Raw genomic sequence first — 13,672 nt, 5'->3', positions numbered from 1 at the left:
ATTGAAATGTGTCTATAAATTGGGATTGACCAACTCCATTACATAGTCATCTAAAGAAAATGGAGATCGATAAAGATATCAATGTTTCAAATTCTATAAAATTGTTCAACTCAAGTGTAGTGTTCAGTGGAGAAAAAAAGAAAGTTACTCTAAATTTTGACTTGAATGTACCTGCAGATCGTGGGTTCGACTTGAACAAATTTCCAGACGAAGGAGATGAAGCTTTTGCAGAAAAAGAATTTCAGCAAGTGGTTAGGATCATGTTAAAAGTTTATCTTCCCAAATTCTATTGACTCAAGGCCAATAAGACATGTCTCCTTCAAAGTCCTTTCTTGTTTGGCTTTATTTTGCTTCATATGATGGCCTACTATTATTTTACTTGATGTCATGGCTGCTTACACCATATAATAGGTAAAACTAAAATGGACAAGCAAAAAAAATTTACTGGCTTTTACTTGATGTCATGGCTGCTTATCACATGAATTGCAATTCCCACGGAAAAAATACCAAAAACAAAGCATAGAGACACCGGAGAAGCATCAAATACGTGCTACTTTGAACCAAAACCCCAGAAAAAAAAAACAACATATTTAGTCATTAATCATTACAAAATTAACTTGGCTATCAAAAACATAAATAATCAAGAACTTCTTGCACTAATGTGGGATTACATTTCATCCGAGTAGGGAGTCGGCCACATCTTTCTAGCACTGCTTTCTTACTATGTGGGATCTTATATTTGTTGGAACCTTTTGCCTTCATGATTTCTATCATGCATGTCTGAAGTGTTAAGAATATTTTGTCAGATTCCACAGTGGAGAAAGCTTCAAATGACTTCACAACAGCATTAACAAGCTCATCAACTGTTGTAGGTGCTTCCTTGTGTTGTAATGACTGAATTGCATGAAAGAACCCAAGATCTAAGACATTTAAATCCGGAGAATTTACTAGTTGATACATCAAACGAATATCAAACCCATCTTCTGTAGCTGCTCGACAAAAATCAGCATCATCAATGCCAATGTGAGTTCTTGCATTATCTTGTTGAATAAATATTGGCTGCCTTAGATCATTTCTTGGCCACTTTGCTTTGATGGCAGGTAACACCTTTTCAATTAGAAACGATTTTATAACTTCTTTATTTATCGAAGTTATTGGTTTTGTTTCTAATGTACCTGCAGATCTATTAACACTAGTTCGTTTGGCTGGCTCTTGAGTGACGAATGGGAAGATACCAATTTTTTCAGAGAAGATTTCAGTCCTTTGTGTATCAAATCTTGGACGACTTATAGCAGCTAAGAACATGACTTTTGGAATGAAATTTTTACTTTGACAAGTGCGTAATGGATCTTCCTCATCAGGTAGCAAGTAATAGTTTTCAGACTTCTTTGACATGTAGAACCATTTTTCATCGATATATGAATAATGTTATGCATACCTATGAAAGTTGGATCATGTGGTATGCTGCAACTTTCCAGCATGGACAAACAAAATTGCAGTCGACATCTTTTGTTTTCTTCCTTCAAATATGGTTTTATGCCATTTGAGTGACGCCGTATAACTCCAATCTTTAGAAGTCTAAACAATGAGGTCTGATTTGTGTCTAAAGCGGAAGCTAAAGATCGAATAGATGTCCTCTTTGATAAGGGGGTCTCACGAAATCGAACCATGTCAATCTGAACTCTTTTTCGTCCACAATTTTTTGTCTTCCTATGACACACATCACCACTGTCCTTTGCTCATTTCCAAATACGTTGAATAGTTCTCAGTGAAACTGAATAAGATGATGCCAATGTCAAGAGAGTACATTTTTTCACTTTTCCAGCAACACTTTGTTTCAACAAAGCACAATGTATTCTTTTGCGTTCTTCATTGGTCAAAGTTTTAAGTTTCCTTGTGCGACCACCACTTTGTGCTTCTACCATTTCTAAATTTGGATTGTCATCACTGATGTTGTTATCTAGTTAAGAAAAAAATAAAAATAAGAAGTTACTAGTACATATAGGTAAATAGGAGTTAATAATATGGAAAGAAATTGTAATACCAGCATTCAAATTTGGTTTCGCCAATTCTATCACTTCGAGATTTGCTTCTGTTTCATCTTCTGCACATGGCTCTTTGTTCAAGTCAAAAAGGAATTGGCTTGGGGATATCTCAGTTGTTGGAGGACTTTGATTAAGGTTGAAGTCAAGAACAAAACCTTCTTCAATAATGCAATTAAGATCTGGCAATTGATATTGCAATTCCTCTGTAGCAGCTTCTTGAGCCTCTTCGCTATGAATGTTAGAATCTGCCCATGAATTATTTAAATCGATTTCAAGTACATGCATCTGATATCTTTGCCTTGAACCCATGGATAAAGTAACTTGTTTTGAATAGATTTAACATCCAACATACTTATAATGTCAAAGTCTTTTGTTTTTTGGAGAAAATTTTTTATGGGAATTAATATTCAAATTTTGAGATCTATGAAAACAAATTTGGTGGGAACTATTCAAATTTTCAGATTTAATCTATTGATTGAGAAATGTGAGAGAGAGTAAATGACAGGTAGTATTAATTAGGTATAGTTGAAGAGAGATAAAGGATAATTTTGAGAAGTAAAGTAAAACTTTTGTTGACTTTTAGAAAATAACCAACTTTCTTAATCTAAGAGAATTAATTATTCAGGCCATCTAATAAGGAACGGAGGGAGTATCATTTTGTAACTAAAGTTATAGTTCCTATTTACGAATATATTGATAAACCTTCATATACACGTCTCTGTTCCTTCTCCTATTCAGTTTCTTTTGTTTAGCCATGCTTGATACCTATCATGGTATCAGGGCCGACTCTTTTACAACCGAAATAGCTTTCATATTTTTGTTCTATATTTCTAGAGCTTCTGTCTTTGTCCGTCCAGAATACTTTGTTTACTGAAATAAATTTGAGTTTCCAAGACTGTTATTCTTTTGGGCCTACCAACTATTCGACAGTTTGTGTCTGAGAATTTGGAACTAAATTTCTACTCTCTTGCTCAAGAATAAGCCTTAAGTCAAATAGTTTCTATCAAACTTGATGGTTCCAACTACTCATATCAGGCATATTTGATGAAGAACTATCTCATAGGAAAAGAGGCATGGAAGTGTGTTTGATGGAACTGCGAAGAAACCAGATGTAGAGGTCAAAAATTACGCTAAACTTTTATCTGAATGGTATGTATTTAATACTAAAATCCTTACTTGGATTAACATTTCAGTGGAACTGTCAATTGGTATGCATTAGCAACATTCAGTTCAGCTAAAGAAGGTTCGGACCATTTAGCAAGACTATATGCTCAAATCAACTTTGTTAAGAAAGTATAAGTTAGAGAATGACATACGAACATAAGTTCAAGGAAAAGTAGCATTCAGGAATTTTATTCTTTGATGATTGGAATGTGGGATCAGTTGGCTATGATGGAGCCACCAGAATTAACAAATTTGGATTGTTACATACAGTTCTGTTGATAGCATCATGGTATGTGGGCACGCCAACAATGGCTCGAGTGACCGAGGGGCTGAGGATTGCGTGCAAGCTCTAAGCGGATCCATTACTAGGGCTCGCGCGAAGAGACTTCGTGAGCAAGTCAATGTACTTATTCAGGCCATACACAAATCCTTTGAAGGATTCATACACTCAAGTGAAGGTGATCGCAGTCCGGTAATGAGTATTGAAGCTACACCTGAGGATTAGGGTTGTTGCCAAACCCTAGTTTCCGTTTTAGCATCATAGTCAGTTATTTCCGCATTAGTTGAATAGCTTGAATAATTGACTAAGTGCATGTTGTGCGTAGAATCGCCAAGGGAGGATTGCTATTTTGTTCATTGTTAATTGCTAGAGTGGGCTGCCTAGGAAGGAAAGCCCATGTGAGGCCCATCCCGTTGAGGGTTGAGCCCGTAGCTTCCGTTTCCGTTTTGTCACTTATTAGGGCCCATATCCACCGCACCTTTAGTCTTTTTCCTTACTAGATTAGGGTTTTTACTTGTAGCCTATATAAGGCACTGCATTACATCAAGAAAGGCAGACACTTTTATCATAAAAACCTAGTATGAGAATTTTCTCCATAGCTTTCGAGTAACCCTTGAACAACTTAGAGTTTTACTCTAGTGTTCTTGTTTGACTTATCAATTCAAGAACCACACTTGAATTGTGGCGCCTTCTACACTTGCCTGAGGTTCGCTAATTCGTTTGGTTACGGGTTGAGATAATATCAACAAGTTCGTAGTCATGGAGATTAGAGGGGTCGTAGGGTTTCCGCTGCTACCGTTTCTTGCGTTCGAAGTCAAATCCAACAAGTGATCTTGGGTCGCGAATCTTCTCACCAACGAGATTCATATCAGCTGGCATCAGAGCTAGCTTGTTGGTAACATCGTTTATCCCTCCTTTGTGTCTTAATTCGTACCTTCCGTATCTATCTCATTAGTTAAATTCTGTTCGCACCTCCAATCTGTCCACAAGTTTCCTTGTTATCAAATTCTGGTCGCCGTGTTTGGAGTCTGTTCTTAGTATCGCGTCCTTATTGCTGTTTCTATTGAGTCTTGTGTGTTACAATCTGGTCATGTATTGCTGATTGTTTCCACTATCTATGTCCAGCAAATTGAGGTATCGGTCAATGTTGATAATTGTGCCAAAGACACACAACAAAGCATTGAGTCATTCAGATTTCGGTCTTGCCGCACTTAACATTATCCCTTGCATGGCCCAATCTGACCGAATTGTCTCTTAATTGTTGTGTCTGTCTCTTGTTCAACATTTTGTTGTTATCGTCAATAAGTCCCAACCTGAGTAAAAAAAAAAGGTCAGTAGCTAATCCTTTTTCCTTGTCTCCCCGTTGCTGTCCGCAATTTCCAGTTTCTGTGCATCGTGTCTTGCGTTAGTTTTCAGGTTGTATCACCACGTTTTGTGCCTAGTTGTTGTCTATTGTTTCTCAGACTCACTGTCCATTACTGTGATTGGGTCCTGCTCAGAAAACAAAAAAAAATATATATATATATAGAACCAACAGCTAGTCTTATTCTTTGTAAAAAATTCTACCCGTCAGTGTTTTGGTGTCTTTCTTGTGCCGTTTTAATTTCTAGAAATTCTGGGAATTATTTGTGTTATTCTTAGGCTATTTGTTTGATAGTTACATCATTTGGATTTAAAGAAAAAAAAACAAAAAGAGAAGAAGAAGAAGAAATCTGTTCATTCTTTCTTGCTGAGTTTTGGTAGTTTCCAAAATCTGTTCGTTCTTTCTTGTTGAGTTTTTAGTTGTTTCCAAATCTGTTCATGTCATTTTTCTTCAGTTGCTTATCATCTAGGAAAGTATTGGTACCTTGTTCTTGAAATTCTTGCATCAAATTTGCTGGTTTCACGAAGATCTTGAAGGGATTCTGGATATTCTTGAAATCTGGAAATTAGCCTTGATATTCTTGAAGTTATTTGCTGGAAATTGTGGTTTGATCTTGAATTCTTGAAATTTTCTTGCGCGTGAGATTGAAACATACCTGAACTTTGAGCTCTAATTGTTGGGAACCAAGAATCACAACCTGCCCAAACATTAAAATCACCAAAACAGGCCGCACCAAAGCTGCAACCAAACCTGGAAATTTGTGTGTTTGAGCCGAACCCATAGTTCATCTTTTGGCTGTATAAACAAAAAAAAAAAAAAAAAGCTGTTGCAGCAGCCAATTTGATCTTGAAAGGAACAAAATAAACTGCCCATCTTGTTCCGCAACCAAGTAAGGGGAATCGGGTAACACCAAGCAAGAAAAAGAAAAGGCAGCTTCCTAGTCTCCAAAACCCAAAAGATTTCTAAAAGCCAAAGACTTCTAAAACTGATAGACTAACTTTTAGCCGCATCTTGTTCCCTATTTTATACCTGCACAGTGCCTAAATTCCTGCCTATCTTTTAACTGCATCACCTGCTATATTTTAGCAAACCGCCCAGAAAAAAAAATTTTCCAGCAAAGCAAAAGAACCACTTTCCTTGTCGGTTAGAGTTTTTTTTAGTGTCGTTCTTAATTTTTTTTTCAACTTTTGTGTCAATTCCTTTTCCAGTTTTTAGTCTTGAATATATTCTACCACTCCATTCTTAGTGTCCTAATCTGGTTTGCCAAGAAAATCTCTACTCTTACGAACCTCAAATTCTAGCGTGAACTTGATTTTTAGGCCTAATCTTGGGCACTTGAGGAATTCTAATTTCTTCAAGGTTTGCAAGGGGCTATGAGAAAATTTTGGTGAGCTCATTGGAGTGATCTGAGTGACCATACACGAGTGCGAGAGTATACACTTAAGGAGTGAAGTGAAAAAAAAAGGAGACAAACATTTCTTCTCTCTTTTCCCTTTCTTTGCTACTAACCCTTGCAGGTACACTCGAGACTCCATGTCTAGTGGAAACGAAGGAGTATCCCATCCCATGGACTTTGAACAAATGATGGAGCAAATGGAGAGGCGTTTCCAACGCATGCTAGAACCGATTCAAGAAGAGTTGCTGCAACTCCGAGCGTCTGGAACACCAAGAACGTCTAAGTCCATACGAAGGCGAAGGGACGTGAAGGAGTCCGATAGTTCCAACAATGATGATGATAACGGAGAACCTCGCGATCGACCAAGGCAAAGGAACCAACTTGGACCTACCGATGTGTTCAAGGGAATCAAGATGCAAATCCCTGAGTTCAAAGGACGGTCTGATCCCAAGACCTTTCTCGAATGGTTATCCAAGATCGAAATGGTCTTTTCTTGCCACAACTACACCGAGGTGCAAAAGGTGCAATTGGCAACCATGGAATTCACTGAGTACGCTGTGGTTTGGTGGGACCAAATCAAGAAGTCTAGAAGGAGAAGTGGGCTACCCGAGTTCATTCCATGGCCCGAACTTTGAGCCATGATGCGCACCAAATTTGTTCCTGGACACTATACTAGGGATTTGTACCACCGATTACAAACCCTAGTCCAAGGCAACCGGAGTGTGGATGAGTACCACAAGGAGATGGAGATCCTGATGCTTAGAGCGGATGTACAAGAGGATCCCGAACCCATCATGGCGAGATTCTTGAACGGGTTAAGACCCGAAATTGCTGAACAAGTGGAACTTCAACACTATATGGAGTTGCATGAGCTTGTTGACAAGGCCATTAAGGTCGAGCAAAGGCTCAAGAGGAGGGGTACTACTCGTTGAATTTCGGCAATACCACATACTCTACCAACTGCTCATTCCAACCACGGAATGATTCTCAACCTTCGCCAAATGCTCCTACACCAAGGCCCAGATTCGAGGGAGGTAAGGTGGGCAATTCTAGTGTTGGTAAACCACCCTCTACTACTCTGAAATTCGAGGAGTCTAGGGCACAAACTAGGGCTTGTGATACTCGATGCTTCAAATGTCAAGGTAGAGGCCATATTGCTAGTCAATGTTCCAATCAAAGGACTATGATTATGATGCAAAATGGCGAGATCGTGAGTGAGGACGAAACCGAGTACGAAGGCATGCCACCCTTTGAAGGAGGTAGAGATGGTGAGTCACCAAATGAAGAGGAATTTAGTGCACCCAAGGGTCACTTTGGAACCACTTTGGTTGCAAGGAAGGCATTAACTGCATGTGTCAAGGAGGACGAATTTCAACGAGAGAACATCTTCTACACTAGGTGTTTCGTCAACCAAGCCCTTTGTAGTGTAATTATTGATAGTGGGAGTTACACAAATGTAGTTAGTTCACTCATGGTGGACAACATGAAGCTGCCTACAGGGGATCATCCGCTACCTTACAAACTCCAATGGCTCAATAATTTTGGGGAGATTCGAGTAACCAAACAGGTTCTTATATCCTTCCAAAGTCATAAATATTCTGATGAAGTGTTATGTGATGTAGTTCCTATGTAGGCTAGTCACATTATACTAGGTAGGCCGTGACAGTTTGACAGACAGGTGACTTTTGATGGTGTGACTAATAAGTATAGCTTCTTGTACAATAGTAAGAAAGTCACTCTAGCTCCCCTTTCTCCAAAACAAGTGCATGAGGACCAATTGAAATTGCAACAAGAATTTGAGAAGTATATTACAAAAAAGAAAGAAAATGAGAAAGTCGAGACAAAAAAAGAGAGGAAAAAGGCTAAAGATAGCTCGGCAAGTGAGGTAAAATCCGAGGGAAAGCAAATGCTCCTGATAAAAGCCAAGAAAGTGAGGAAATTAGTGAGGGATGAGCAACCGTTTCTTATGCTTGTTAGCAAAGAAGTAACTCTGAATGTGTATGAACTTGATACTAACATACCTCTTGAGGTTAAGTCTCTCCTGCAGGAATATGCTGATATCTTCCCCGAGGATGTGCCAAGTGGATTACCACTACTTAGAGGCATTGAGCACCAAATAGACTTCGTCCCTGGAGTTTCGTTGCCAAATCGGCCAGCTTACAAGAGCAACCCCGAGGAAACTAAGGAGTTGCAAAGGCAAGTGAAAGAATTACTTGGCAAAGGATGGGCACGTGAGAGCTTAAACCCATGCGCTGTCCCAGTCATTTTGGTGCCCAAGAAAGATGGTACGTGGAGAATGTGCACCGATTGTAGAGCCGTAAATGTCATTACGATAAAGTATCGCCACCCTATACCACGCTTAGATGATATGCTTGATGAGTTATATGGGGTTGTGTTCTTTACCAAAATTGATCTTAAAAGTGGGTACTATCAAATTAGGATTAAGGAGGGGGATGAATGGAAAACTGCCTTCAAAACTAAGTATGGATTGTATCAGTGGTTAGTGATGCCTTTTGGGCTAATAATGCACCTAGTACATTCATGAAGTTAATGAACCATGTTCTGCGTCCATTCTTAGGGAAATTTGTGGTAGTTTACTTTGACGATATCCTAATTTATAGTAAATCTTATGATGAACACCTAGAGCATATTAAGGTTGTTATGGATGTACTTCGACGAGAGAAGCTCTATGCCAATCTCAAGAAGTGCAATTTTTGCACTAATGAGCTTGTGTTTCTAGGGTTTGTTATAAGTGCGCAGGGAATGAAAGTGGATGACCAAAAGGTGAAAGCTATCCAAGAGTGGCCAACACCAAGATCGGTGGGTGATGTTCGGAGCTTCCATGGACTTGCGGGTTTCTACAGGAGATTCGTAAGGGACTTTAGCACCATTGCTGCACCCTTGACCGAGTTGATCAAGAAGAACGAGAACTTCCATTGGGGAGATTCTCAAGAACAGGCTTTTCGAGCTTTAAAGCACAAACTCACATATGCACCTGTACTTGCTTTACCTGACTTTTCTAAGACATTTGAAATTGATTGTAATACTTCAGGTATTGGGGTTGGAGCTGTGTTGAACCAAGGTAGCAGACCTATTGCCTACTTTAGTGAGAAACTCAATGGGACTGCACTGAACTACTCAACTTATGATAAGGAGTTGTATGTCCTCATTCGAGCACTACAAGTGTGGCAGCACTACTTAAGACCTAAGGAATTCGTGATACACATTAATCATGAGTCCCTTAAATACCTTAAGGCCCAGCACAACTTGAGCAAAAAGCATGCAAGGTGGATCGCTTTCGTGGAGTCCTTCCCATACGTGATTAAATACAAGGCTGGTAAGTCTAATGTGGTTGCGGATGCACTCTCCCGAAGGTACTCTCTACTCACCTCCTTAGATGCTAAGTTGTTAGGGTTTAAGCTGATTAAAGAGCTCTATACCCAAGATAGTGACTTCGGTGAGTTTTAAACTTCTTGCAAACACACTGCGCAAGGTAAGTTCTTTATTTTCGATAATTACTTGTTTTATGCCAATCGGCTTTACATCCCACATGGATCACTCCGAAAACTTTTGGTAAGGGAATCCCACTCAGGTGGACTTATGGGACACTTTGGGGTTGATAAGACTCTTGTCATGCTGCAGGAACACTTCTATTGGCTGCATATGAGGAGAGATGTTGCACGGGTGGTGGAGCGATGCTTAGCTTGTAAGAAAGCTAAATTCAAGGTACACTCGTATGGCCTTTACACCCCGTTACCTATTTCTAGTGCACCATGGGTCGATATTTCTATGGATTGTATACTTGGTTTGCCTAGATCCAAATATGTCCATGACTCCATTTATGTGGTAGTTGATAGATTCTCTAAAATGGCACACTTCATTGCTTGTCATAAAACTGATGATACATCTCATATTGTTAACTTATTCTTTAAAGAGATTGTGAGATTGCATAGCATTCCTAGGACCATTGTATCTGATAGAGATGTCAAATTTCTGAGCTATTTTTAGAAGACCCTCTAGTCTAAGTTAGGCACCAAATTGCTATTCTCTACTGCTAGCCACCCCCAAACTGATGGTCAAACTGAGATGGTGAATCGTACATTAGGTACCTTGTTGCGTGCCATCATCAAAAAGAACTTGAAATCATGGGAAGAGTGTTTACCTCATGTAGAGTTTGCTTATAATAGGGCTGTCCATTCTAATACTGGTTTCTCTCCATTTGAATGTGTTTATGGTTTTAACCCGCTAACACCACTTGATCTAGTGTCATTACCTAATAATGAGCGCGTGCATTTGGATGGTAAGAAACGTGCAGAGTTTGTTAAGCAACTGCATGAGAAAGTCAGGGCCAACATTGAGAGGAGAACTGCTCAATATGTCAAGCAAGCTAACAAGGGTCGCCAAAAGTTAATTTTTGAACCTGGCGATTGGGTGTGGTTGCACATGCGCAAGGAACGTTTTCCTATTCAACGGAGAAACAAATTACAACCACGGGGTGATGGACCCTTTCAAGTGTTGGGGCGTATCAATGACAACACCTACAAACTTGACCTTCCTAGTGAGTATGGAGTTAGTGCTACATTTAATGTTTCTGACTTAACTCCTTTTGATGCAGATGATGCGTTTGATTTGAGGGCAAATCCTTCTCTAAAGGAGGGGAATGATAGCATCATGGTACGCGGGCACGCCAATAATGGCTCGAGTGACCGAGGGGCTGAGGATTGCGTGCAAGCTCCAAGCGGATCCATTACTAGGGCTCGCGCGAAGAGACTTTGTGAGCAAGTCAATGTACTTATTCAGGCCATACACAAATCCTTTGAAAGATTCATACACTCAAGTGAAGGTAATCGCTGTTCGGTAATGAGCATTGAAGCTACACCTGAGGATTAGGGTTGTTGCCAAACCCCTAGTTTCCATTTTAGCATCATAGTCAGTTATTTCTGCATTAGTTGAATAGCTTGAATAATTGACTAAGTGCATGTTGTGTGTAGAATCGCCAAGGGTAGGATTGCCATTTTGTTCATTGCTAATTGCTAGAGTGGATTGCCTAGGAAGGAAAGCCCGCGTGAGGCCCATCCCGTCGAGGGTTGAGCCCGTAGCTTCCGTTTCCGTTTTTTCACTTATTAGGGCCCATATCCACCACACATTTAGTCTTTTTCCTTACTAGATTAGGGTTTTTACTTGTAACCTATATAAGGCACTGCATTACATCAAGAAAGGTGGACACTTTTATCATAAAAACCTAGTGTGAGAATTTTCTCTATAACTTTCGAACAACCCTTGAACAACTTCGAGTTTTCGAATGATAGCATCATGGTACGTGGGCACGCCAACAATGGCTCGAGTGATCGAGGGGCTGAGGATTGCATGCAAGCTCCAAGTGGATCCATTACTAGGGCTCGCGCGAAGAGACCTCGTGAGCAAGTCAATGTATTTATTCAGTCCATACACAAATCCTTTGAAGGATTCATACACTCAAGTGAAGGTGATCGCGATCCAGTAATGAGCATTGAAGCTACACTTGAGGATTAGGGTTGTTGCCAAACCCTAGTTTTCGTTTTAGCATCATAGTCAGTTATTTCCGCATTAGTTGAATAGCTTGAATAATTGGCTAAGTGCATGTTGCGCGTAGAATCGCCAAGGGTAGGATTGCTATTTTGTTCATTGTTAATTGCTAGAGTGGGTTGCCTAGGAAGGAAAGCCCACGTGAGGCCCATCCCGTCGAGGGTTGAGCCCGTAGCTTCCGTTTCCGTTTTGTCACTTATTATGGCCTATATCCACCGTACCTTTAGTCTTTTTTCTTACTAGATTAGGGTTTTTACTTGTAACCTATATAAGGCACTGCATTACATCAAGAAAGGTAGACACTTTTATCATAAAAATCTAGTGTGAGAATTTTCTCCATAGTTTTCGAGCAACCCTTGAACAACTTAGAGTTTTACTCTAGTGTTCTTATTTGGCTTATCAATTCAAGAACTACACTTGAATTGTGGCGCCTTCTACACTTGCCTGAGGTTCGCTAATTCGTTTGATTACGGGTTGAGATAATATCAACAAATTCGTATTCACGGGGATTAGAGGGGTCGTAGGGTTTCCACTGCAACCGTTTCTTGTGTTCGAAGTCAAATTCAACAAGTGATCTTGGGTCGCGAATCTTCTCACCAACGAGATTCATATCATCCGTGAAGAGCAATGCTTGGTTCAGCTTCTTATGGCACTCGAATCAGAATCTGAGCATCTACAAGGATAGATTTTTCATAGGACACCACTCCCAAGTGTAGCAAACGCTGTCATCGAACTGATAACTGAAGAAACCAGGTTAAGAGCTCCTCTCTTAGCTACACCTTTTACTCGAGTCTGTATTTGCTGCAACAATTTCTCAACATCAGTCTCTGATGCCATCTCCAAGTACCAAAGGAAATCGCAAGTTTGGAAATCTAATTGTCATCAAAAGGGGTCTTGGAAATCTAACTCCCCATTGCGGTCGGGCAACAAACATGTCAAGCAATTTCCTGGATCATATCAGCAACATAGCTTCTCTGAGAATTCTGAAAATTTTTCTCAGTAACCGAAGCCATCTCAGTATTCACAATCAAAATCTCCTTCCATTGCAGTCATCTTAAATGAGAATGTTTCACTAGCATCCTCTAATCTTGGTGGAGGTGTTACACTTCGGGCAGTCCAATCATTGATTACTCAACAACTAAATCAGTTGCTTGGGTCCTCTCTCAATCAATCTTCCAGGAGTCTATTTGCCATGTCTGCTACTAGTCTAAGTGCTCAAAATTCAAATTCTTCAGGTAATGTTTCGTCAACTTGGATTTTTTATTCCAGTGCATCTCACCACATGACTTAAAGTTCAACAGATCTTGCATCTTGTTCTCAAACTGGTTTTCCCAATTTCATTTACAAGGCTGATGGATCTCCCACGAACATTGGTCAAGGTGGATGTGTTAAGTCACCTTCGCTCTCTATTACTAACGTCCTACATGTTCCTAAGCTGTCTCTTAATCTATTGTCTATTAGCCAACTTGCCAATCATCATAGCTGTGATATTTATTCTAATAATTGTCATTGTCTTGTGCAGGATCGGCATTCCAAGAAGTTGATTGGGACCGGACATAGAGAAGGATCACTCTTTATTTTGGAATGTTTGCATCTTCCTTCTTTTGCACTTTCGGTTTCAGGTCTAGCCAATCCACCATCTTTATTTTATTTGTGACACTATAAATTAGGACATGTTTCTAGTTCTCATTTAAAATATATGTTATCTTCTAGACTTCTTGGTAATGTGCCCTATAGTGACATATGTAATTGTAAAGGCTGTCATCTAGCTAAATTTAAAGCTCTCCCTTTTTGTCGTCCTATAAAATCATTTATTCACTTTTATCTTATTCACTCTGATATTTGGGATCTGTCTCCTA

The 13,672-nt window shown here is 39.7% G+C and overlaps 1 protein-coding gene across 1 annotated transcript; it reads right to left on the bottom strand.

The window, feature by feature from the left end:
* Positions 1–624: 624 nt before the first annotated feature.
* Positions 625–1,395, bottom strand: LOC113737503 (uncharacterized). Its single transcript, XM_027264729.1, has one exon. It carries the CDS (start codon positions 1,393–1,395, stop codon positions 625–627), a length of 771 nt encoding a protein of 256 aa, XP_027120530.1.
* Positions 1,396–13,672: the final 12,277 nt, after the last annotated feature.

Source organism: Coffea arabica, chromosome 3e (genome assembly GCF_036785885.1).
Source record: "Coffea arabica cultivar ET-39 chromosome 3e, Coffea Arabica ET-39 HiFi, whole genome shotgun sequence".
NCBI classification, from domain to species: Eukaryota; Viridiplantae; Streptophyta; class Magnoliopsida; order Gentianales; family Rubiaceae; genus Coffea; species Coffea arabica.
Note: the sequence above shows the minus strand (reverse complement) of the source record. Positions and strands in the feature narration are given on the sequence as shown.

Bases quoted from the DNA above. Each gene is read 5' to 3' on its own strand.
- LOC113737503 (XM_027264729.1), bottom strand. From the start codon at position 1,395: ATGTCAAAGAAGTCTGAAAACTATTACTTGCTACCTGATGAGGAAGAT.